The sequence below is a fragment of the Thermobia domestica genome, chromosome 7 (genome assembly GCF_964235325.1).
Source record: "Thermobia domestica chromosome 7, izTheDome1.hap1.1, whole genome shotgun sequence".
NCBI classification, from domain to species: domain Eukaryota; kingdom Metazoa; phylum Arthropoda; class Insecta; order Zygentoma; family Lepismatidae; genus Thermobia; species Thermobia domestica.
In genome coordinates, this window is record NC_137460.1 from 74,173,682 (window position 1) to 74,200,254 (window position 26,573).

Sequence of the window (26,573 nt, forward strand, 5' to 3'; positions counted from 1 at the left end):
CTTTAATCAATTCTTCATTACTTTGAAACATAGAACCTGGGTAATTCACTACTTTTCAAAGTAAACTTTGTTAGGTCGAAATCGACTTTGTTGAACAAACTTGGCAGCGAAGTAGGGGAATATCAAGAAACGAGCGTAAGCAAAATTTAAAGTGCTTTCGTCCATAACGTACGGGCGCAATGACCAGAAACCTGATTGATCAGAATAATCCAGAACAATGTGTTCAAAGTTTGAAAATTTCAATATATTTGTAAAACGGGCAAAGGAATGGAAAACAAAAACACAGTAATAGACACCGGGAGGAAGTCGGCCATCTTGTATCTCATTCCAATGTTTTTTAAACAGGAAGGGGTCACATAATATATCAAACTGGACTAGAATTTTAAGAGAAATACAGTAATAACTTCTATATTGTCATGGGTTTATATTTGTAAGAAATAATGAAACGGCACATTGGTATGATTTCGTTGGTTCCGAGATTTCTTAACAGCTGCATCTTTTTTAAAACAATGCAAGTCGGGAAAACCCTAATGTAAGCCAGTGGGAACGTCGCAGGTAGATAAAAGGTCTAATCAGCTTAATATTGGTTAATTTGTATCGAGCAAACATATTGTAATCGAAATGTGCTGAATTGATAAAACATTTTGGTCTAACATTCGATAAGAAACAAACGCAGTTATTTTCGACACAACGTTAACTACAGCATTCGTCAGTTTTGTATGAGATTACACGTGAATGTAATGATGAATATCTTTTGTTTAATTTAAGGAACTAGTTTAATCCCTTCTCTTTGCAGTTCTTTCTGTGCTTGTTCTTGTATATCTGTACGCTATTGATACCATTAAAAGGCATCATGTTTATTTATATTTCTTTGTTAGTATGAGAATAAATATGTTAATACTGCACTCTTACACTACTTAATTCCATTCAATCCTGACGCCGCCGAGCTGTCGTAAATTTCCCACTCATATCAAGTATCATTTCATTATGTCTTACAAATACAAACGTATGGCAACATTGACTTCACCATTGTATTTTTTTTTTAATTCTAACCCAGTTTGATTTCGTATTACATGGTCTCTTCCTATTTAAAGCAATCGAATGAGATACAAGATGACCGACTTCAAGATGGCGGCCATGATAAGCCTATCCTCTAATAGACGTCTACTGCCATCCGGTGTCTATTACTGTGTTTTTGTTTTTCATCCCTTTACCCGTTTTACAAATACACTGAAATTTTCAGACTTGAAACACATTGTTCTAGCTTTTTCTGATCAATCAGCTTTTTGACCAATGCGCCCGTAAGTTATAGACCGAACCACTTTCAATTCTGCTTACGCTCGTTTCTTGATATTCCCCACTTCGCTGCCAAGTTTGGTCAACAAAGTCGATTTTGACATTGCAAGGTTTTACTTGTGAGGGTATTTCTAGCATAATTTATACCTTGTCCTTTATAATGTGTTTAACGAATACTACTAACACATAGATTCCAAATATGCGACATTTTATTTTCGAGTGGTAAAGGTTAAAGAAAAAAATCTTTCTTACTAATTTGCGAAATTTATGCATATTTTTCTCATATTACAGTTTCAGCGGAATATACAGTATATGTACCATATAATGTGCGTGAGGAAGGCAAAATGGTGGGGTGATACATTCAGGTTTCTTCTCGTTCTTCTTTGTGCGATATCCATCCATAATTTTACATAGTAATTTTGTAAGTGAAATTATTATTATGCATCAGAAGACTTATTAATTACAATTACGTGCGCATGCCAATAGTATAGGTGGCGCCTATTCTTTTGAGGAGTATCGTCTTCTTCTTTATTTCACCTCTACTTCATATAACTTTTGAATGGAATATATATACATACACGAGAGCCGAGAATAAGGAAAGGAAAAGGACCCCTTCGTCATACATCGTGGTTTTGTTTAATTACAAGTGGAGCCAGACAGAAGACGTGACGGTCGGTGTCTCAACTCAACTACGCTTCATTGTTCTTCAGAACGGAAACATGAATAAAAATTTTTGTCTAAGTGTCATGCAATTCGGTTATTGTGGTGGAATAACGAATCATGAGAATTTCATGGCAGGCATTTTGTGTAAGCGAACCTAACTGCTGAAACTAATATGCATATTTATACACGAGGGTTGTCCCACAAGCAAAGAGTTTTACATGGTTCCTGTGATTTTAAACTTATATATATATATATTAGGTGTTAGAAGCCTCTTATTATTTCAGACTTGACTTCGGGGGAAGTTTCAATACACAAAAGGACAAAAATAGTACTGTAAAATTACTAGTAATCACTGATAATTTCAATGGTGACCAGGCGGCTGGTGACTAGGCGGGAATTTCTCCCACAGAGCTGCGGAATTCAATTCCTGGTCAAATCCCTCCCTGATTGTGCTCAACTTGGGCTACAGTATTTTCGAAGCATTACTTTAAACGCTTGTGTATTGCTATTCCCGTTCTCTAGGTGAAATCATCACTGCTAGTAATTCACATTTTTGCTAGCTCGAAGAAATGGTTCCTCTTCTTCTTCGCCTACTCGACATGGCTGATTTGAATAGTGTTCCATTGTGGATGTACGTGAGAAATGGCACCCCACTCTATTAGCTAATTGATTCTTTAGGAATAGGAATTAGATTGCTGGTCTTTCGGCATCTATGGCCATTTTAGCCAGTTCAGTATGAAGGATGACGTCCCTCAGCAAAATAGTAAAAAAAAGAAAGAAAGAAAAGAAAGAATGCATGGACAATACTAGTAAATTGTTTTCGGCTTCTAAGCGCTTTATTACTAGCAGGCTATTTTCTGCTTTTAGAGCTTTTATTATTTTTCTGTCTTTAATGCTTTTTTTTAAACAGATCTGTTCATATTTTTATTTTTTGCTTTTAGTGTTTTTTTGAAGTTAGTTATTTTTTTTTAATTCTCAACTCTTTCATTACCCAGTAGTTCAGTTAGAAACATGTCCTAAACTAAATGTAGAACACCAATTTCTAAAAAACGGATCTCTGTACGAAACATACATGAAGAAATGCCTTACAAAGAATTATTAAAAGCATTGAAATATTTATTATTATTATTATAGGTAAGAACCTTTATTCCCGGGACCAAAAAGGTCCACGCATGCCGGATGCGAACGGGCGTGTCCACGGGTTGCGGATAGTGGAAAGGCCCTCAGATATGGGGGTTAGCTGCGAAATAAGCAGGAATGACCTGACGAATAAGCAGTCGCGGACAATACGGCTAAGGGAGAAAACCCTGACAGAAAATCCTGGTCCTCCAGGTTGGGGGTTGAGCGTAAGGCTAACAACTTTACCTCGTAAAAAGAATATTGTTGCGGATACCCTAACCCAGCCTCGGAATTGGAATGGAAATTTGGAATCGGAACGGCAGAGGAAGAGGAAAAGGATAATGAGAAGGAAAAAGGATATAATACTAGCCACATGGAACATTAGAACCTTAAACAAACCCGGAAAACTAAAAGTAATAAGAGAAGAGCTGGATAAATACAGAGTGAACATAACTGCATTACAGGAAGTACGATGGCAAGAAAATGGAATAATTAGAACCGGGAATCATATACTGATGTACAGTGGAGGAAACACGAACACCAAAGGCACAGGGTTTTTGTTACAAAAGTCGCTTCAACCACAAGTCATTAAATTCTCACCAATCAACGACAGAATGTGCAGTCTAAGAATAAGAGGAAAATTTTTCAATACCACAATATTCAGTGTGTACGCGCCAACAGAAGAAGCAAGTACGGACGAAAAAGAAGAATTCTATACGAAATTAGAAGAAGAAATAAGCAAAGTTCAAAGGCATGATATTAAAATAATACTAGGAGACCTAAATGCGCAAGTAGGTAAAGAAGAGATTTACAGAAGCACGGTAGGAAAGGAAAGTCTACATGAAAACAGCAATGATAATGGACAGAGATTAATAGATTTTGCCAGTGAGAAGAACGTGATCGTAAAAAGCACTTGGCAACCTAGGAAAGATATACATAAAGAAACATGGACTTCTCCGGATGGAAACACAAAGAGCCAAATAGACCACATCATAATAGATAAACGACATGCATCAGACATAATGAAAGTAAGCAGCTGTAGAGGAGCAGATGGGGATACGGATCACTTCCTAGTTAGGGCTACATATAGACAAAAAATAGATACAATGAAAAACATAAAAGGAGAAAGGCAGGAAAGACACAACATACAAGGAATGAAAGATAAAGGATTGCTGGATAAATATAAGAGAAAGTTAGAGGAACAGTTAGATATAGAAAGGGTAAACTGGAAAGAAAGTAGCTTAGATATAAAATGGAACATGCTGAAATGCAGCATCAACAACGTAGCTGAAGAAACCTTAGGAAAGAAGAAACAGGAGAAGAGAGCGGAATGGTTTGATGAAGAATGTGAAGCAGCGATTAAAGAAAGAAACGAAGCCAGAAATAGAATGATACAGAGGCGGACAAGACAAACAGTTAACGAATACACGAAGAAAAGAACAATAGCAAGCAAACTATGTAGAAGGAAGAAGAGAGAATATGAGAAGAAAAGGATAGAAGAGTTAGAGAGAATGAACGAGAGAAAGGAAATCAGAAACTTTTATGCAAAAACAAGGGAAATAAAGAAAGGATTCCAGCCAAGAGCAGTGTTCTACAAAGATAAGCGAGGTAACCTAATAGGAGACAAAAAGAAGGCACTAGACAGGTGGAAAGAATACTTCGGCGAACTGTTAAATGGAGAAAGGGAAGAACTGAAAGAAAAGGGAGAAATAAGTAAAGAAAAGTCGCCTCAGGAAAACTTAGAAGAAGCCATACCCCCATCACTGGAAGAGGTACAAAAGGAAATACTAAGGTTAAAAAATAACAAAGCGCCGGGAGAAGATGGAATAGAAGCAGAACTACTGAAGGGAGGTGGGGAAGTTGTCGCAAGAACATTGCATGAGTTAATAACGGAGGTGTGGGAAAAAGAGAAAATGCCTGAGGAGTGGTATATGGGGATAATACACCCCATACATAAGAAAGGAGATAAGGCAGACTGTGGAAACTATAGAGGAATAACGTTATTAAATGTAGCATATAAAGTATTTAGCAAGATACTAGCGACAAGACTAGAACACTGGGGTGAAAACATAATAGGAGATTATCAGGCAGGATTCAGAAACCAACGATCAACAACTGATCAAATATTCACATTACGTCAAATACTAGAGAAATTCTACGAGTATGACAAGCCATTGTACCAGATGTATGTAGACTTTAAGCAAGCATATGACAGTCTGTACAGAAATAAGATATTCGAAATAATGGAAGAATTTGGAATTCCAAAGAAACTAGTCAGTCTAACCAAAATGACCTTAAAATCTACAAAATGTAAAGTAAGAATAGAACAAGACTTGACTGAAGAATTTGAAGTTAAGAGGGGATTAAGACAAGGCGATGTAATTTCAACAATACTTTTTAACATAGCGCTGGAAAAAGTAATACGACAGCTCCCTATTAACCCAGGAGGAACCATTTTAAATAGAACGGCTCAAATTCTAGCATATGCAGACGATATAGCAATACTAGCACGGAACACACACACACTAGAAGAGAATTACAAAGTAATGAAAAATAAAGCAAGGGAAATAGGTCTAGAAATAAATGTAAACAAAACAAAATATATGAAACTCGAGGATTCCAAAAGGACCAATCAGGAAGGAGATTTAAATATGGATGACCATACAATAGAACGAACAAGAAAGTTTAGGTACCTGGGCACGACAATCACCGAAGACAATAAAACAGCAGAGGAGATACAGGAAAGAATAAGAAACGGAAATAAGTGCTATTATGCATTACAGAATGTATTCAAATCTAGAAACGTCAGCAGAAAAACAAAGTTAAGCCTGTACAATACCATATTAAAACCAATAGTTATGTATGGTTCGGAAAGTTGGGTAATAAATACGAGAGAGGAGGAATGGCTAGCGAGATGGGAAAGAAAAGTCCTGAGAAAAATATATGGACCAATAAGGGAGAATAACGCATGGCGCATAAGAACGAATTTAGAATTGCAGGAACTATACGACCAACCAAATATAATTGCACGAATCAAACAAGGAAGACTAAGATGGGCAGGGCATGTACAGCGCATGCAGGAAAGTAGAACTGCTAAGAAAGTGTTTGTAGGGAAACCAGACGGTCGAAAGAGAAGAGGCAGGCCCAGGAAAAGATGGATAGACGACATAGAAGAGGATGTAAAGAAATTAGGAATTAGAGGCTGGAGAAGAAAGGCAGAGAATCGAGAAGAATGGAGGAGAGTGGTTAGGGAGGCCAAGGCCCTTCAAGGGCTGTAGCGCCGACCAGTAAGTAAGTAAGTAAGAACCTTTATTGGGAATAACTCATTACATTAGTGAAAACCGCATCAAAATATCAGGTAGTCTAAACAATAGTGAGCTTTTTTGCGAACGTGATGTTGTTAATGTTCAAAATCTCAGGGAATATAAGTCACAGCGGATACGGCTTGACGTTATTTAACAGCTGACGTTGAAGCCAGTAGATATACAAAAAGTGTTAAACTTCTTATAATCAGCGTAAGCAGGGATAATATCAAGACCGAGACTAGTCTCAGTCTCGTCTCAAAATTTCAAGACTAGACCGAAATCAAGACGATACCGAGACTTACTGTACTCAAAGACGAGACCGAGCCTAGCAATTGTAATTCGAGACGAGATCGAGGACTGAGCTTAGTCTCGTCTCGAATATTAACAAAAAATTACTGAAATTGTCTTTGCCCAAAATTCTCGCTTTGTTAAGGCTGACATGTTGTGCTTGGATGGATGAATAGTGGAACAATTGTGCTTCGATGGCCACAGTCATAAACATATACACGAGAAAGAGTGACAAATGAAACCACTGACAACGTTGTGTGTTTTGAACAACACATAGTAATGAGTTCGAATTCAATATATCATATTCTCTGTCCAGTCAGTTTGATTACAAAAAGAACATGTCAATATAATATTCCGAAACCTAATATTGTAAAGCAAATAGAATCTCCCAATTATTTTTCACATAGTTCTAAAATTACGTATACAGGGAAATGTGGAGTATTTATATTTTTATTTCATTTTATTATTAGTATTATTATTATTTTGATGTTTTACTATTAACCGCTTGTACAGGTAGTGGTATTATCTTTCCTTTGAAACTGATGGCAAACTCATCAGCAGAGCACGAAAAAGTTTTAAGATATGCACTTCAAAGGTAAAGTTGCATTAAAGGATACATATAAACTAACCAAATTTAGAAACTAAATACATGTTTATTTGAACGTTCTAAATATATTATACATAATACACTTCTGTACATATGAACGTTCGTAGTTGCAACAAATTACAATATGATTTTCAATATTCCGTACAATTTTTACGTTTTTCTGAAAATAGGTTTGTAAATTTAAAAAATGGTCTTTCAGCATCACAGAATTTTAGAGATGCTAATTAACCTATAGAATGGTTTTCTAGATATACTATTAAGCATTTGTATTCTGCAAGCTGCCTTAAAAAAATTAAAAATTAAAAATCCCGCTTGTCCAGGTGGAATTTTTCTCGACACTTAAAAAGCTTCGATGATGTGGGAAGTGGTAAACCTTTCTCTTCTGAGTGATTCTTAGGCAGTAACCAAAGATAAGCACTAATGAAGATTAGATCGGACCAAATATCGTCAGCATTGTTTAAATTCTCCTTGCTTTCTGTATTCATCTGGCTTCCTGTGAATCTAAACAGTCTAATGCGTAAAATAAAAACAATGTTAATGTGCAATCAAAACACAAAAGTAATCAACTACAATAAATGAATAGTTTTTAAACACGATAGTTTTTCGGTAAAGAAAGAAGTCAACAATTTGAATGGTGAAGGTAAGATCAAAGGCCACTGGTTCTTACTCTTTTAAAAGACTTTCACCCCTTTACCTACTCAATTCTCCTTTGTGTCTGTTCTGTATCTTAAGAGTCTTCATCCCGGCGAAATTAAAATACCACTAATTTTACAGTAATTATGTGATATCTTCAAATAGATAAAAGATAATTGAAATGTGGAACAAGAGCGCCCTAGACAATATTATTTTGCGTGAGGTGCCGATTTTCAAAATGGCTCGAAATCGAAAGCAGATAAGTGAGTCGTGATAAAGGTTTCTCATGTAAAATAATATTGTCTAGGGCGCTCTTGTTCCACATTTCGATTATATTTTATCTATTTGAAGATATCACATAATTACTGTAAAATTAGCGGTATTTTAATTTCGCCGGGATGAAGACTCTTAAGTACATTAAAATTTACTGCGCATGCAACTGTATTTCACAAATAATTTGGATTTTATTTTGTAAATTGTCCAACTTTTCTTACCTTGCACATAAAGCTTTACAATACACAGAATCCATTATTGTCAACCCTTTTGGCCTCAAGTGAATCACCAAGAAAGCCCATGAAACAAGAGGCCCATACAGCTGATGTTACAATATCTTACAACTTTGCCTAAAAGGTGGGTAGTAATAAGATTTGCTTCCAATCCGGCAGTCGATTATTTTTTTAAGAGAATCCCCTTACCCTACTTTGTATTCCACAGGGAATTTGCAACAGTTTTTTTTTCAATAGCCTGTCGAACTTTACATTTGATTACTCAAAAATGCAAAAGAAAATTCGATTCCATTAAAAGATAAATTATTATTATTATTATTATTATTATTATTATTATTATTATTATTATTATTATTATTATTATTATTATTATTATTATTATTATTATTATTATTATTATTTTGTAAAAGCAAATATCAAATAAACTAAAAATGTTTAGATCTTTGCTACATACTTCGCATAACACAATCTTTATATCCACAGACAAATCTGAATGTCCTTCATTCTTTAAATTGTTTAACTGCAGATTGTCATCACTCTTTACTCAGCATTACCCTCCAACTCCAATTGACTTCTCCGAACTGTTTCTCTCAACTTATTCTCACTCTTTGACTGAAGTTTGCCACTACCTTCACTCACTGTATTGCCGTCTTCTCAACTATCACACTTCCCATTTGAATTGAATTTTTCCCTCCCTCGCCCAACTCTAACTGAAATTGATTTTCATCCTCCATTCACCTTTACTCTTCTGGTCTGAGGCAAATTCAAACAAGTTAGAGAAGGAAGTTGATTATTTAACCTCTATGTAACCTACCGGTCCTCGTGAGGGCAACTAATAAGCCTTTACATTTCATTCTTACTATCCGCATTAGCATACTCGTCTACGACGCAGGAGGCCTGGATTCAATTCCCGGTTTGAGCTCAAGTGGTTCGGATCCCACATTAAGCTGTAGGTTCACTTTTTATACGCTCTTGGTGCTTAACGGTATATTAAACTCTAATCCGAACAACTAACTTGCTGTCCATATGACGCTTGGCGACAAACATATTAGTAAATTTCTTAAAGTGTAACTTTCTTCTTTTATCCATGTGTTTGCTTTTAGTTCATCATAAATTTTTGATCAAAATGCAGTCATATTCAGAAGAAAAGAAACTGCTGACCCATCTCTCTCTCCAAAAAGCAATATTTTCACAACCATAAGTAAGAAATATTATTACTTTAACTAGAAATAAAGATCTCAGTTGTTTTATTTAATTCCATTTATGAATAAGAATACAGAGTTTTTCGGAGAAAGGTGGATGTCCAGAATTTCTTTAAAGACTGGACAAGCATTTTTAAACAAGTGGAACGTACAACTATCGAAGGAACAAATTACATATTGATTTACGTATTATTTACTAAATCATTGATAACTGACCGACTTTCGTTGTCAAGGTAACAATAGAAACAATACCTTTAAAAGCTACGACAGGGGTTTTCAAACTTTTTGCAGTTGACGCTCCCCTCAACTACTAAAATCTGAACACGCCTCTCTTGTCAAAAATGAAGTTTATTAACAATATTAATACATGTGTCCCTAAAAGAAAGACTATCACTATGATAAACTATATTTCATTTATTAATTACTAATGGAAATATCTCATTAACACTGGTGATCTACATTGTACACACTAACTATACCTTTTAATGTTATTAGCCGGTGTTAATAATTACAAATTATGGTAAGTCAGATATTTAGTTAAAACTAAAAAATACGAGGAGCGAGGGAATTTAAATAATAAAACCGGCACATTTAAATGTTGAGCAAAGTCACACAATTTATTAAATCTCGGCACGTATTTTGAAATGGCAAGACGCGTCTCTTTCTGGAGATTTATTTTTGACCTATATTTGGATTTGAACACCGTCATGGCTGAAAATCCGGTTTCGCAGAGATAGGAAGTTGCAAAAGGAAGGAGCACTTGCAAGGTCTGATCGTATGCGAAACAGAGGTGATATAAAGGCTTAGTCCACTAGGTATTACTAAAGAAGAAGGGTGCAGATGCGTGTTGCATTATAAATATGTTCCTTCGTAGGATCTTTTCTTATAAGTCATCGCGCCTCCCCTGACAACTTTCGGTGCCTCCCCAGGAAGACGCGCCGCACAGTTTGAAAACCCCTGGGCTAGAACAAAGTCAAAAAGTCGAAGTTAGCAACAATAAAAAAAGTACCACAGATTTCTTTGTATAATATTTCACATAGTAATACGATAACAATAATGCATTCTCAACAGCTAATCAATGGTGTATCTACAACATATCAAAGAATGTTGATATAATATAATATAATTGATATAATGATATAATTGACCAAATTTTGTTGTCATGGTAACGATAGCAACAATATATCTAAAGGCCGAAACACAGTCAAAGTTACCAACAATTGAAATTCCCCAAAATGCCTATGAACATAATTTTAGAATACCATGCGCATAATAATAGGCTGCTTAGCGGTGAGGCTACACCATTTCCACCATTAAGAATGTTGTGTCACTAACAGGCGTGAATGACGAGCAATAGAAGGCGCTCAACTTTAGGGATGCGCACGAGACAAGATTTGAGGCTGTCTCATCTCGAAAATGTGCTGTAAAAGTGATGTCTCGCCTGGAATTTTGTCAGGAAAATTCTGTCTCGTCTCGTCTCGTGCGCATCCCTTCTTAATTTTTAATTCGCTTCTTAAAATGTACAATTTTGAATATATTTTTTTTTTATCAGCATGTGAAATTGGAAGATATATTAATATACTACGCATAACAAGTGTGATTTAAACATACATTAAAAAAAAAATCTGAAATATAATATATACACGAAAATTGGACACGGTTCATAATTAACTACAACTAAACATTTTCAATGAATCATTGTGCGAAATTTCTAGCATGCAATCTGAACATTAAAAAAAAAAAAAAAATCTCCTTACTTGCTTGCAACTGAAGATAAGTTTCTACGTAATTGTTTGGTACGTCGAAAACGCTTTTCCTTTTTTCTTTAAAAGAAAACGAAAAAGATATAATAAAATAGAATAAGTCAAGGTGAAGTTGATTTTCTTTTTCACTCTTAAGAAAAACATCAAATTATTACTGTGGGAGCTATTCTGAGATGATTTTTCTTTTCTGATATTATCTATCATCTCTGCCCTTCATATTGACTGAAAAAACTAGGCTACCATATATTATGTAACAATTATTATGAAAGGGGGAAAAACAAATAATCACACTTTCCTCTAATGAAATGAATGTGAGTTTCTGTGCTTGACAGAATTGTTTGTGTAATTCCATACGTGTGTACAGAAATAAAACAATGAAGTACCTGATCAAGTAAACCAATTTAATCAGTTGAACTTATCCACACAGTAAATGACTTCGTTTTAATAATATACGAGATAGAGAAGACTGTTGTTGCATATAAAGGATACGTGTATGTATACATCGGCTGTATATCCTAAACTCTTTGGAGTTCCACAAGGATCTGGAGTTTGCTGCCATTTTCTTGAATGATCAGAAACTTCTCAGAAAGAGTACTATAGCTGGTGATATTAAAGCTTTAGAATCAGGGAGTGACAAATAAAATTCAACAAGATCTTAATTTAACAAATGAATTGTGCAAAGCCAATTTAATAGTTGTGAATACTTAAGAGGTAAAATAATATGTTCACAACTTACGAGCCATATGAATTCAACATATAATTTTAAAATGTACTTATAAATACTATAAAAAGTTAATATGATATAACATTGAATACACATTCGGAACGTAACAACGAAACAAACAAGAATCATAGGTTTCTATTGCGCAATGGAAATAAGAAAACTTTTAAAATATGTTCAAATATTTGGATTCTAATTTGACAAACTCCTTAATGTGAGATCAATCAAATGCACCACAGTTTCAAAACTCCCGTATATATATTTTAGGAATTTCATATTTGATGTGTAAAGGTTCAGAAAGAACATGCACAGTAAAACCTATTAATTTGGCCATCTGCCGAAGTTGGTCTAATTTTTTGTATGGCCTGGATTTCCTTGTAATATATATTACTATTAATACATTACTTACTACTCTATAAGTAATACGTAATGCACATCTCTCCTGGGATTGGAGGACTGCATGGGTGATGTTCGTAAATCCTGAACTGCAGAAGAAAGAAATGATCGAGAAAACGTTCTAAATTGTAGGTCTTTTGCAATTGATGAGTTGTACAGCTATAAGTAAAAAAGTTTGTAAACAGAACGCTGCAGCCTAGCTGTAGCGCACCTACTCCTACATTTCCCCACTCCCTTCTCCGCGACGATGATGTTTTGCAGTGTTGCAATCTGCAGGGAGCGGAATGGTCTGAGGATTTTCTACGACATTTGAGTGTAAATACTGTATATTGACTGTGTCAGTTCGTACCAATGAAAAAATAATAACAAAAAGAGAAATTTTCCTTTCAGAAGGCATGAAGGGATCGCCCCGTCGGAAAGCGTCACTGCTTACAGTGTATCCATGAGGTTGTCTGCACGGGCCCGGCCCGTGAATTAATGAGGCCCGACCCGAGTTAGAAATATATTTTAGCATTTAGGCCCGACCCCATGTGATACTCAAATGAGACCGAAATAAGCCCGAATTACAAAAACTTAACAATTAAGGCAAAATTGTATTTTTTATTTGCAACAATTAGAAGTTTAATTTTGCAGTTTAAAAGCTTTCATGATTCAGAGACAACAAGGAAATAAAGGTTATCCTTTACATTTAGTTAACTATGAATTCTCTTTTAAAAAAGTCATTATATAAATTCTCATATAATATAAACTGACAATGTCTTGAAGAAAAACCAAGACACGTTGTTCCCAATGCTCTTGTTTCTTTAATTCAGTGTAAGAAAGAGTATTTTCACTCAGACAAGCTAAGCATATTTATTTCTGTTACTTTTAGTTTTTTTCTCTATTACACAGCTTTTCTCTCAATTGCACAGTGATTTTAAGTGTGGGCGTCTTAAGTTACAAATTTAGATGAGCGTTAAAAGTTCTCCAGAAAATATCGTTGTATTATGCCCGAAAAGGTCCCGAGAAATATGATTGTTTATTTTAAAATTTACGGCCCCCCGAGCTCGTGCAGATCTCTACCATGAGGTTGCTTACCTACTAAAAAAAAGTAAGATTCGGACTTTAAACATTTTAGCAGGTGTTATTTGTTGTAACATAAGTTTGCTGAGTTAGTATCACTGGAACTTTCAAAGCCAGACCAGTGGATGGAAGAGTAGTGGGGAGGATGGCGGAATACGAAGTGCTCAGTAGCGATCTGCGCATCTTGGTTTGAAACTTGTTGAGTTATATATACACTTCTACACTTTGAGATTTACTTTTAGGACTTGTTTAGCTGAATGATATTCAGGACTCTGGTCCGACCACATAAGATGGTCCGTTTTTATTTTTAGCTATGAGTCTGACTACTGAAACATGTTAACCTAAATTGTAATTGTTAATATCTTAAAAACAGGATACAAAATATATGAAACCTTCGAGACATTTCTAAGTAAATTGAGAATAACTTTAGAAGATAAAAGGCGATGAAGCATTTGCGTTCAAGATCTTTTTGAATGACTCTTCGATATTTTCTTCCCTATATTGGAGGCAGAGAAAATATGCACATATCAACACGAACCATCTTAAACACAGTAGAGTACCACCATGTTATTTTCAACACCAAATAACTGTTACTCTCGCAGCTGGAGAACGTGGACTGAACAATACAAACAGCTCTGTTGAAAGAAAACCCACCAGCCCTCATGTCTTCAGACCTGTTATTAAATTGAAATTCTGTTACAGATTTTTAGAAAAGAGAGATCTTACAGATTAAATAAAAGAGTTGGATTCCTGGGGATAGCACGAAGTGTTGACTTGATTTTTTTAAAGATTACTCTTTATTCAGTTTACACCTATCCATAAGTGACATGTGAATTACAGAATATATGTATTCATGCACTGTTGATGTCAATTCATTGAATCTTTGAAGGGTTTTACAATGAGAGTTGTGATATGAATGTATAGAGGTTAAATTTGAAAGAAAATAATAATAATAATAATAATAATAATAATAATAATAATAATAATAATAATAATAATAATAATAATAATAATAATAATAATAATAATAGAGTTCCACAAGTATGTGGATACTTAAACACTTATCTATAACAGAAGCATTAAAATTTTCGGTATTAATACAAAAATAATATTGTAGAAATGAGGAAGGTATTCATATTTTCTAATCAACAATATACTCACCTACTAAAATAAAGTTAAATCAGTGGCGTACACACCGAAAGGACATTACCTTTGCAATGAAAGAAGTCACTACCACTACTACTACTACTACTACTACTACTACTACTACTACTACTACTATTAATAATAATAATAATAATAATAATAATAATAATAATAATAATAATAATAATAATAATAATAATAATAATAATAATAATAATAGAGTTCCACAAGTATGTGGATACTTAAACAATTATGTATAACAGAAGTATTAAGATTTTCGGTATTAATACAAAAATAATATTGTAGAAATGAGGAAGGTATTCATATTTTCTAATCAACAATATACTCACCTACTAAAATAAAGTTAAATCAGTGGCGTACACACCGAAAGGACATTACCTTTGCAATGAAAGAAGTCACTACCACTACTACTACTACTACTACTACTATTAATAATAATAATAATAATAATAATAATAATAATAATAATAATAATAATAATAATAATAATAATAATAATAATAATAATAATATGGTATTTTTTATTACTGAATCAAGATACAAATGCAAATGTTTCTATTGTGCGTTTATAGTTCGAGAGCACGAGACCTCGGTGGTAGAACTCACCTCTGTTACGAAAGATCCCTGATTTGTTCCTAGGTCATGTGAGATTGTATTGGGGTTTTCCGTGAGTTTTCTCACAGCTTTCCCGTTTCCTCCCACCTTGAGAGTCACTAAAAAGAATATCGCTCATTACCAATGATAATTTAGTTTTACTCTGCTAGTTGGTTTGAGTTTAACATCCCTTTCACCAACGAGACTATATGAAACGTTTGAGCCTACAGCTTAAACGTAGGATCCGAAGCACATGTGCTCCCTCCGGAAATTGGACCCTGATCACCTGCGCTTAAGGCAACATGCGCTGCCCACAGTGCTATAGCTACGAGGGAACTCTTTTACAGTACCTTACTGGAATAGACTGTTCACTAGCAAAATATGCTGCACTGTTAGGAGTATGTGTAAAGCCACTATTATGTTATATGTGACACTATTAGAACAGTATATGTTAGTGTTTGAAGTACAAATGCATGTATATCACCATTAGCAGAAGCCAGTCTGATATTTGACGGTATATTTTAAGTATAAAGCACATAAATCAATAAACAATATGTTTTATAAATATAAATTATTGATTATTATTGGCAACCAACAACATACTTTTTGAGCGCCATAACTTTTTATTTTGTTTCCTCGCTTTCCTAAAAAATTACGCATGAAAATTTACATCCAAACGTCTCATTTTCCTTAGCTCTGTATGATCTATCGGTTGGGGTGCCTCATCTTTGGAGGATATCATAGTGAAACAAATATTAGTGTTAGTTAAACAAATATTAGTATTGGTTAAACAAATATTAATATTGGTTAAACATATGTTGATATTGGTTAAACAAATACTAATACTGGTTAAACAAATATTGATATTGATTTGGTTAAAAATATTGATATTAGTTAAACAAATACTAATGTTGATTAAACAAATATTAATATTGGTTAAACAAACATTGTTATTGGTCAAACAAATATTAATGTTGATTAAACAAATATTGATATTGGTTAAACAAATATAGATATTTGTTAAACACATATTGTTCAACAAATGTTGATATTAGTTAAACAAAAATAGATATTTGTTAAACACATATTAATGTTGGTTAAACAAACACTAATGTTGGTGAAACAAATATTGATATTGTTTAAACAAATATTAATGTTGGTTAAACAAATATTAATGTTGGTTAAATAAATATTAATGTTTGTTAAACAAATATTGGTATTCGTTAAACAAATATTCAAGCTAATCATATTTTACGGGCTATATCTCACAAATTATACTATGTTCTGTCATCTTGTTAGTGTCATAACGAAAAGCTTGATGAGAGTATAATAGACCCCCTATAGTATCAATTTCACCTTAATCCTTAGCGTAGTAATTTTTAATTTTTAGGTTTCCAAAAATAGATACTTTTATCGATTTCTAGGAAACTACGCATGAGGATTTACACTTACCCATATAATTTTGTTCAGCTCAATAAGATGTATCTTGGTCAAGGGTGGATTCAGGACGGACTTCTCGGGGAGAGGTGAATTGTAATACTGCTACTTAGAGCTACTTTTAAGAGCTCCAAACTCTCGGATGGGTTTTATTTATATATAAAATAAGAAAGTTTCCTCTTCCGGAAAGTTTTCTGATCCGCCCCTGTTCTTGACATGCCTTATTTTCGGTAATTTTTCTTTCGTTAATCACTAATACTATTGAAAAAAAATATTTATGAACTGTTCTTGTGAAGAAAAAAATATTGTTACGTAGCTGATTGTATCCATTGGTTGATTGGCTGGATTAGAGTTTCAATGTCCCTTTCAGCACCGAGATTATATGCGGTATGGACCTACAGTTTTCCCCGGCACCATGTAAGCTTTCCCGGGAATCGAACCTGGTTCTCCCATGCGAAAGAGTGTATCTATTGTTGCTTTCTTTATTCTAACGGTGATACGCTTGCTCTTTAACAGTACTCCTAAAACTGACACACATATACTGCTTGTAAAATCTATAATTTCGTGCAGCAAAATACCTTTTTTTTTTCCTTTCTACCTTTATGATTAAATGCTATCGGTTGATTTCTGCTCTCTTCTCAGAACATAAACGTGGTATTCAGGGGTGCACCCAAGGGGGAAGTCCACCGGCTCAGGACCTGCTTTTAAAACTTCCTAACTCAACACGCACATGAATACTTTCTCAATAAAACTACTTATAATTGCTTAACAGAGAAACGATTCATGTAGAATGAAATTTTGATCTTACACTTCATCTGTACTCTTTCTCTATTTCTGTTTATATATAGAAACTGTCTGTCACTGTTGGGAGTATGCGTTTTACTGTTAGGACTATGTCTTCACTGTTAGAAGTATGCTTGTTACTACTAGAAGTATGTTTGTCACTGTTATGAATACGTCTGTCACTGTTAGGAGCAGCGATGTAACTAGGCCAGTTGTCGCCCGGGGCAAGAACTCCCCTTAGCGCTAGCCCCTGACCAACCAAACCAAAACGCTTCTCGACCACACCTGATATTGGCACAAATTCTCCTATACCATTCTTTCTTCAAGTGGTAAAGTTTAATTTCATAATTGCAGTACATAATTTAATTTTTAGTACAAGATAAAACACCAAACTAATTAGTATTTGGTTGTCAAATAATCTGAGAGTAGCATGCTTGACATATTCTTACAGTCTTATCACAATGACTTCATATCAAGTTTTTTTTTTAATATATCGGGATGTGTTTGTGTATATGTATAAAATGAATCAACAGTCTGTTGCTTTAGAATAGAATGTAATTATGACAAACAGTTAAGCTGTTGTCTCCAGTATTATACTCAGACTATTTACAAATCTCCTAAATCGATATTAAGTTAAATGAAAACACGAAAACACAAATGAAAACATGGAACTTAAATTTAACTTTGTGAGCTCTTTTGACAGCAAACATTTTTACAATGTCCTCAAAACATAGCTTGAAGCTAACTTATGCTCTATGGATATGTTCCTAAGATTGGTGAGTCGTTGTTGTCCTGTTAAGTTTCTGAGATAATTTTTATGATCTCTAGTTTGCTAAAACTCCTTTCCTTGCCTTATAGTGAAAATAAATATTTGTCCGCTTTAGCACTCTCTTCCAATCCGGCACCAAGAGACGTTTACCCCCTTAGTTACGTCACTAGTTAGGAGTATGCATATCACTGTTAGGGATATAAATGTTACTGTTAGGAGTATGTCTGTCACTGTTAGGAGAATATCTGTCACTATTAGGAGCATGTATGTCACTGTTAGAGTATGTCTGTCACTGTTAGGAGTATGTATGTCACTGTTAAGAATATGTCTGTCACTGTTACGAGAATGTAGGTCACTGTTAGAGTATGTCTGTCACTGTTAGGAGTATGTATGTCACTGTTAAGAATATGTCTGTCACTGTTAGGAGAATGTCTGTCACTATTAGGAACATGTATGTCAATGTTAGAGTATGTCTGTCACTGTTACGAGAATGTATGTCACTGTTAGAGTACGTCTGTCACTGTTAGGAGTATGTATGTCGCTGTTAAAAATATGTCTGTCACTGTTAGGAGTATGTATGTCATTGTTAGAGTATGTTTGTCACTGTTAGGAGAATGTCTGTCACTGTTAGGAGTATGTATGTCACTGTTAAGAGTATGTCTGTCAGTGTTAGGAATATGCTTGTCACTGTTAGGAGTATGTCTATCACGGTTAGGAGTAGTGTGTCACTAGTAGAAGACAAATGATAATTCATACAATCTGCTACTTAAAAGTGTATGTTTTACCTATACATGGCATCAATTTACAAGGATTAACATACTTTTTTAGCGCCACAAAAGTTCGTCTTTCTCGATTTTCTCAAAAACTGTTCATGATAATTTACATTCAAGTATGTTATTTTATTCAGTTCTATTAATTGATAAGTATCTCCTCTTTGGATAATATTAGGAGAACAGTGGCTTAGTGGTACTGCGCTTACCTCTGGTAAGTGGGGTCCCTGGTTCGATCCTAGCCCAAGTAAGTTTGTGATTCGACAACATCGTGTCCATGGGTTTTCTCGGGACAGTCCCGTTTCCTCGCACATTCTCATTCCGCCGAGTCTCCCATCATCATTATCATCATAATTCTCTTGCCTTAATAATTCGTCTTCCTTTGTCTAAAGAGCCTAATTATGAGACATTAGACTGAAAAATTTCATTTAATTTTCATTTTGGACAATATTATGTTAAAACAAAAATTAAAGGAATTTTTGGACTCTATTTGTAATTGCCTGCCTTGCTAGTGTCATAATGAAGAGCTTCATAATCATCATCATCATCACCACCACCACCATCATCATCTTCTTCTTCTTCTTCATCATCATCATCATCATCATCCATAGGTATTCTGCCATTATTGGCAGGTCACTGGCCACAACTGAGAAGCTTCCTTAGTCCACAGTCTTCTGTTAACCTCTTCGTCTTCACGTACGATCTTCCTGTTTTTGTAGTCTCTTTCGCCCCATCGTTCGCTTTCCTGCCAACATACCCTCTAGCACGTCCGTCATAATACAATTCCTTCTTAGCCAATGTCCCAAATAGTTTTTTTTTCCTTTTCTTAATAAAATCTAAAATAGTTCTTTTTTCCCCACCATTTTTCTAACACCTCATTCGTTTTCCGCTCGACTCAACTAATTCTCTCCATTCTTCTCCATAAGCATATTTCGATAGCTTGCAGTCGTTTTTCATAAGTTTTTCGTAATGCCCATGTTTCTGACTCATACAGTACAATACTCCACACGGCATTTTCAGCATTAGTTTTACCTTGAGTGTAATGTTTCTCGTACGGCATTAAGTTTTAGGTTTTCTTCAAAGAAACTGGTTTTGTAACACATTTCGTAAACTACGCATGAGGCCTTATACTCACTTCCATCATTTTATTCAGCTCAACACGTTCTATCGATTGATATATATCTGATGTTGAGATATTGTTTTTTTCGTTAAACGCAGTGGCGGATCTAGAAGGTAAAAACTGGGGGGGGGCAACCAGAACCCAGACTATTATAGGTATATCATGAGTTTATTATAAACTTTCAAGCTTAAATTGTTTTTGTCACTCAAAATACTGGGGGGGGGGGGCTAGGTCTCCATGGCTCTAGCCTAGGTTCGCCACTGTTTAAACGCTATTAACATTGTAGAACTGAAGCATCCCCCGAGCAAAGATATATATGATTACATATTATTGATTTCGAGAAAAACGATAAAAACTTGTGTATTTCAGGAGTAAAACAGGAAAAAGTTGAACCAGGTGTGAACGCCGTGGCCGAGAGTGCCGCCGAATTTTCAATATATGTCCAACATGTCTCGTAGAGCATAATTCCACCGATAACTCAAAATCATCCAAGATGTTACATGTATCGTTGTTCGGTGGCGTGCTTCAATTTATTAACAGACGAAAACCATATTCACGAAGAAATTAAATATCAACTAAAAGCATGGAATTCGTGTTATTATTCAGTTCAAAATCTTTTGTCGTCGCGAGGCCGCGGTGGCTCAGTGATAGAGCGTTTACTTGTGGTGCATAGGGTCTCTGGTTCAATCCCTGCCTAAGTGAACTTCGTGGTGGACAAACACCGTGTGCGTGGGTTTCCTCGTGGCTCTCCTGTTTCCTCCCACTTTCTTCATTCCATAATTGAATTCATTTCTCATCATCACCGTCTTCTTTAGCCTAGCCGGCATAACTGTGGGACGTAAAACTCAAAGATTTTATTTAATTTTCTTTTGTCGTTGTGAATTCTGTGATGGAGAAGTGGAAAAAAGAACGGGAAAACGAATTGTAACAAAGAAAGAAAAAGAAAATATTTTACCTAAATTCCCTTTTCGATAGGACACGGGAGATCCGCAAGACGTGGAAACTTCTAGGTTCCAACAGACAACCTTTTAGTAATGAAACCATATTTATGAGTAAAGACGAAACTTTTTCGCAATAATTTTGATATTATGTAGCATTAATTATCACAATCTTTGCATTTATGTCGCATTTATTTTTTTTATGTAGTACAAGTTTTTTTTTTTTTTTTTTTTTAAAGATAATTATGGAACTTGTAAACAGTATATTTTTGGGAGTAAGGTGTATATTTAATACAAAAATGAAGATATACCTTGATTATTTGCACATACTAGCTAATGTATTCACTGAAATATAGAAATTAATGCAAAAATTTAAACGCTTCCTATAACCTCATCCTTAGTTAAAGGGTAACATGCAGCAAGGCATTACCAATTCTTCTTTTAAGTTTGTTCTCCTGTCAGTAACAATCATATTACACTTGGAAAAGAATCTCTCGGTATCAAACACTCGAAATTGGCAGTCATATTGAACGTAACGAGCTGACAGCAGAAGACCTGCGGTTAAATTTTACACTGTTTAACAATGATACAATGTCAACTTCCTTAACCTCACTATTGAGAACTTCAGTAACCTTACTTTTAAATTCACGGTAAGCACCTAACAGATCATGAACATTTTTTACCACAAAACAGTCAAGGATTTAAATAACAGTCCAGTTTTGTTGATGTCTATGTCTTTATGAAGTGAAACAGTTTCTGGATCAAATAACTCGCAGAGCTTTTTCGTAAATGCAACTTTTTTTAAGTTAAATAATATTGGAAATGATGCGATTTTTAGTTATTTTTAGCAATAACTAACTAGAAATTCATTTTTTTTTGTTTTCATTCGCACTTATCGCAAGTAATGCCGATTTCGCAAAAACTCGCGACAATACAAACGTAATTTCTGGCTCTGAAACGAAAGGTTTGAGGTTTCCTGAAACATATATGCATTTGTTTTAACGTTTCGCATATATCGCATTAACGAAAAAGTTTCGTGTCTAGATATATGTTACATTTTAGCGATCTCGCGAATAAACAAGAAAAACTTGTAGTATTTCAGGAGTACAATAGGAAAAAAATAGAACCAGATGCAAATACCGTGGCCAAGGAGGCCACCGAACTTTCAATATATGTCGAACATGTTTTGAAAAGCAAAATTCCACTGATAAATCATCCAAGATATTACATATATCGTTGTTCTACGGGGTGCTTCAATTCATTAACAGATCAAAACCATATTTACGAACAGTGACGCAGCCAGGATTTTATTTCGGGAGGAGCCAATACTATCTAGTACAGTAGTGTGCAAACGACGTTCTGCACCATCTGATATGGATAAAATTGAAAGTTTGAATTCTGCTCCCTACAAGGAATTTAGTTATCCCTATTATTAACATGCCAAATTCAAATTCACAAATTCCCTATTATTAACTGTTACAATTTTTAAAATTTGCACCCTAATTATTATTTTACACGTCTTTACTTTTGCATGTGATTACGAACTCTTTGCTAACATTTATTACTCTAAGAAATTAGTTTAGGGTTTTCATTGGTTTTTTTTCTTTTGTACAGTCCGCAGCAAAAAAAAAAAAAAACCCTGCAACATGAGCATGTAAGTTTATTGTGAGTCAAAGTCTTTCGCTCCAAAATAAGTGTGCAGGGGAGGACGCCGAGGTTTCTTCTGGCGTGATTCGTGCCACTTAGACGTTATGTCGATTCCCTGTTCTGTTAGGCGTAGTTTCAAAATAAACTTACATGCTCATGTTGCAGGTTTTTTGCTGCGAACTGTACAGTGCTCTGACTTAATTCAATATTTATTTATACATTGATCTATTTAAGCTTTTATTGGTACATTACAAACTTTGCAATACAACTCAATAAAATGTACAAAAAATACACTTTCCAATTTATAACGACGGACTTTTAAATGTAGCTGTGAACTAATCGAAATCTTCAAACCCTATGATAAAGGTGTAGGTGCTTTAGATGATCATACACTTTAATAGCTAAGAAAATACAGTTAAATGCTACAATATTATGAACAACATATAGGCTATCAATTTCAACTATAGTTCATGTACGTAACTTTATAAAATTATGTAAGAAAGGTTAAAAAAAATGGATTATCATTTGGCACAAAAACCTCGATAGATTAACAATTTCATATATAGCACATACTTGTTAATCAATGAAATATATCTTATTAAATGATCACTAAAGCTATTCTGTACAATATTCTACAATTAATTCACAATTTGAGAAGTTTTCCATATTTATAATTTGATATCAAATCTCGTTGGGTTTTTTGAAAACCCAGTTATTTGAAAAGAAAAGCAGCAAACTATCAGAAGACGATATTTCGCACGTGATGTCTCATGCCTCAATGCAGATTAAGAGCACCCTTCACGCACGGTACGTGTTATGTGAGTTTGCGTATTTTTAAAGAAACTGAACAAATGAAAACCAATAATGATTTTTTTAAAAAAGGATATTTCACCAAAATTTGTCTGCAGTGTTTTTGTATAAAAATAGGCCAGCTTAGTTTCGGAAGGGGCCTGCGCCTCCCGAGCTTATAGCTGGTTGCGCTACCGTTTTCGAAGAAAATAAATGTCAACTGAAAGAATAGAATTCGTGTTACTATTGAGTTCAAGATCTTTTATCGTAGCGAATTCTGTGATAGAAGGATAGAGAAATAGAAAAGGGGACGGCAAAATGAATTCCTTTTCGTTAGGATACAGGAGAACTGCAAGATGTGGAAACTTCTAGATTTTCAACAGGCAAAGTGTTATTAATGAAATAATACTTATGATGTATCTATGTGAGTCAATTTGCAACTCGTTACTCAATAATATGATGTCAATATTTCTGTCCTTTAGTTCCTTTGAGGTAGGTGAGCATAATTCAAATCTATACAAAACATACATTCTCTGACCGTTGTCGAACGAATTCAAAACATACACTCTTGGGCTTTACCGAATCAATTCAGAGTCTACATTCTATGATCGTTGGCGAATCAATTGAAAACTTGCACCAAGTGGTCTTTGCTGAATATTTCAAAACACACGCTCTATGCTTGTTATCGTATCAGTTCTGGATATTCGGAGTTATTGAATTACTCTAGATACGCGAGTTGCATATAGTCAAAGTTCAAATTAAGCAACAATTTCAAAAGAATATTTGAAGAAGGGAAAGCTCGTATTAAATAATATCAATATTACTGTGCCCTTCTTTTGTCGAGATGGGTGAACGTAACAACTAAAATAAATCAATGCAAAACTTACACTCTATGACGTTGTCAAGTCAATTAAGACCATATAGTCAATGATTGTTGTCTAATCTTTTCAGAACATACGTACATTCTATGGTCGAAGTGTGCTAAGACGTATACTCTTCGGCTGTTGTCGAATCAATTCAGAGCACACAATCTGTGACCATCACCGAATCAATTCAGAACATTTGGCCCCTCAGGGTTATTGAGTTACTCTAGACACTCAAATGCAGATAAGTTTATATTAAGCGAAGACATTAAAATAATTTAAAGGTGAGAAAAAAATTGTATCAAACAATATCGATTTACTATGTCATTATTTCGTTGAGGTGGGTGAATATAACAAATAACATAAATCTAAACAAGACATACACTCTATGACCCTCGCCGAATCAATTCAGAATAAGCACTTAATAGTTATTGTCGAACGAATTCGGAATATATTCTCTGTAGCTATTGCTGAATCAATTCAGAACATAACCTACCTCCTCGTCTTTGCCGAATCAATTCAGAACATACACTTTATGGTTGTTATCGAATCAATTCTGGGTCTTCAGAATTATTGAGTTACTCTGAACAAACAAGTGGAGATAAGTTCAAAGTAAGCAATAGTCAGTGCATCGCAATACGTGTGTGAACGAGTAGGTGACAGTTTTGTAGAGCTTGACTTCAGCCAATCTGAGCCGAAGGCACAAAGTACCTTTGCTAGTAATTCAATGGAAATATATTTTTAAAATGTTAACTCATTGTAAAAGACACACTTGTACATGAAATTTGATCTTGATTCTTTTTAAATATGCTTTGTATGTGTAACGGATTTGCCTCAGCAGCAGACATGATTCCGGTATAAATGTTAATGCTCAAAAGAGATTATTATGTACTATCTAGAAAAAAAGGCATTTAATTACATACATTAACTTCTAACCTACCATCAGAAAGAAAAAAAAGAGCAAAAATTAAAAATTAAATAACATATAAAATTCTGGTCACGTAGTGATAGAACCTAGGAGAAACAATGTCTCATCCGTTCTGCATACGTAATCACATAAACAATTTGGGTGAGTGTTCATGTGAGTGTGTGTGTGTGTCAGTGTATTTGAATCCATGCTATACTTTTACGGGAGTCATACATAAAATGTATTCGCAAGTTTATTGTTATTAGCTAATTACATGGTTGTTGAAATAAAAAGTTTCCAATGCCATATGTTGTGAAGTAATGAGATTTTTTTTTTTTTTAATTATTTTCGTTTGGAATATCTTCAGTGAATGAAAATTAATTCCATAGGGAAAGATAAAATGGAATGATAGAAACAAGAAAGAGAAGAGAGTTAAAAGAAGAAAACAGAGCTTTTAAAATGATCTACGGAAAACAGATATAGAATATCAACCAGCAGAGAAGTTGTTGAAGTATGTGTGAAATGTCACATTAAAGATAGGAAGCACGTATTACGAAGGGAAGGAAAAGTGGTTATAAAAATCTTGTAACGTTTTGCATATAACGATGTATTCTTTCTTTTAATTCATTCATTCAATTTATACATCCACTCATTCATATATATGTTGAATTGCTGGTTAATTATAACTTTAGAGAAACCCTTTCTACCTAATTCCAGAAACATTCCCGTTATTTGCTACCATGCGCTTCCTTACGCATAACCATTTCTGCTATACCATACACACTACGTTGGAGCTTTTTCATCAAGTAGACATTATGTTTTAGAAAATTGAGTTACATCTATTTTCATTAAGGAGTTTGAATTACCAAAAATTTCTTTGGATATTTACTCTGTCTGTGTGCGTTAGAGACCGAGGCCGGGCTTGGGCGGGCCGACTCTGCTATTTCTTTGGGCCGGGCCGGGCCGGGCTTGGGCTGGCCGACACTGATTTCTCTTCAGGTTGGGCCGGGCTGGGGCCGATCAATTGCAATTCTTTAATAATTATTGACTTTCGTTAAACGATAATTGGAATAAAGCCAAACGTTGAAGAAGTGTGTCCGTGAAAAATGTTACAAAGAATGCACTAGCTATTTACAGTTTGTGTTGCTTAGCGGCTCCACTTTTACTATAGAGGATTGCAGGCATTATGCGGTAAATTGAGCTCTGACCTTGACCTTCACTAAACTCA

The 26,573-nt window shown here is 34.6% G+C and overlaps 1 protein-coding gene across 1 annotated transcript; it reads left to right on the plus strand.

Annotated features, from left to right (window-relative positions):
* The first annotated feature begins 3,131 nt into the window (after positions 1–3,131).
* Positions 3,132–6,356, plus strand: LOC145689222 (uncharacterized). The gene has a single exon (XM_081763359.1). The coding sequence runs from the start codon at positions 3,132–3,134 to the stop codon at positions 6,354–6,356; it is 3,225 nt and encodes a 1,074-aa protein (XP_081619485.1).
* Positions 6,357–26,573: the final 20,217 nt, after the last annotated feature.

Coding starts and splice junctions, on each gene's coding strand:
- LOC145689222 (XM_081763359.1), top strand. CDS start 3,132: ATGCCGGATGCGAACGGGCGTGTCCACGGGTTGCGGATAGTGGAAAGG.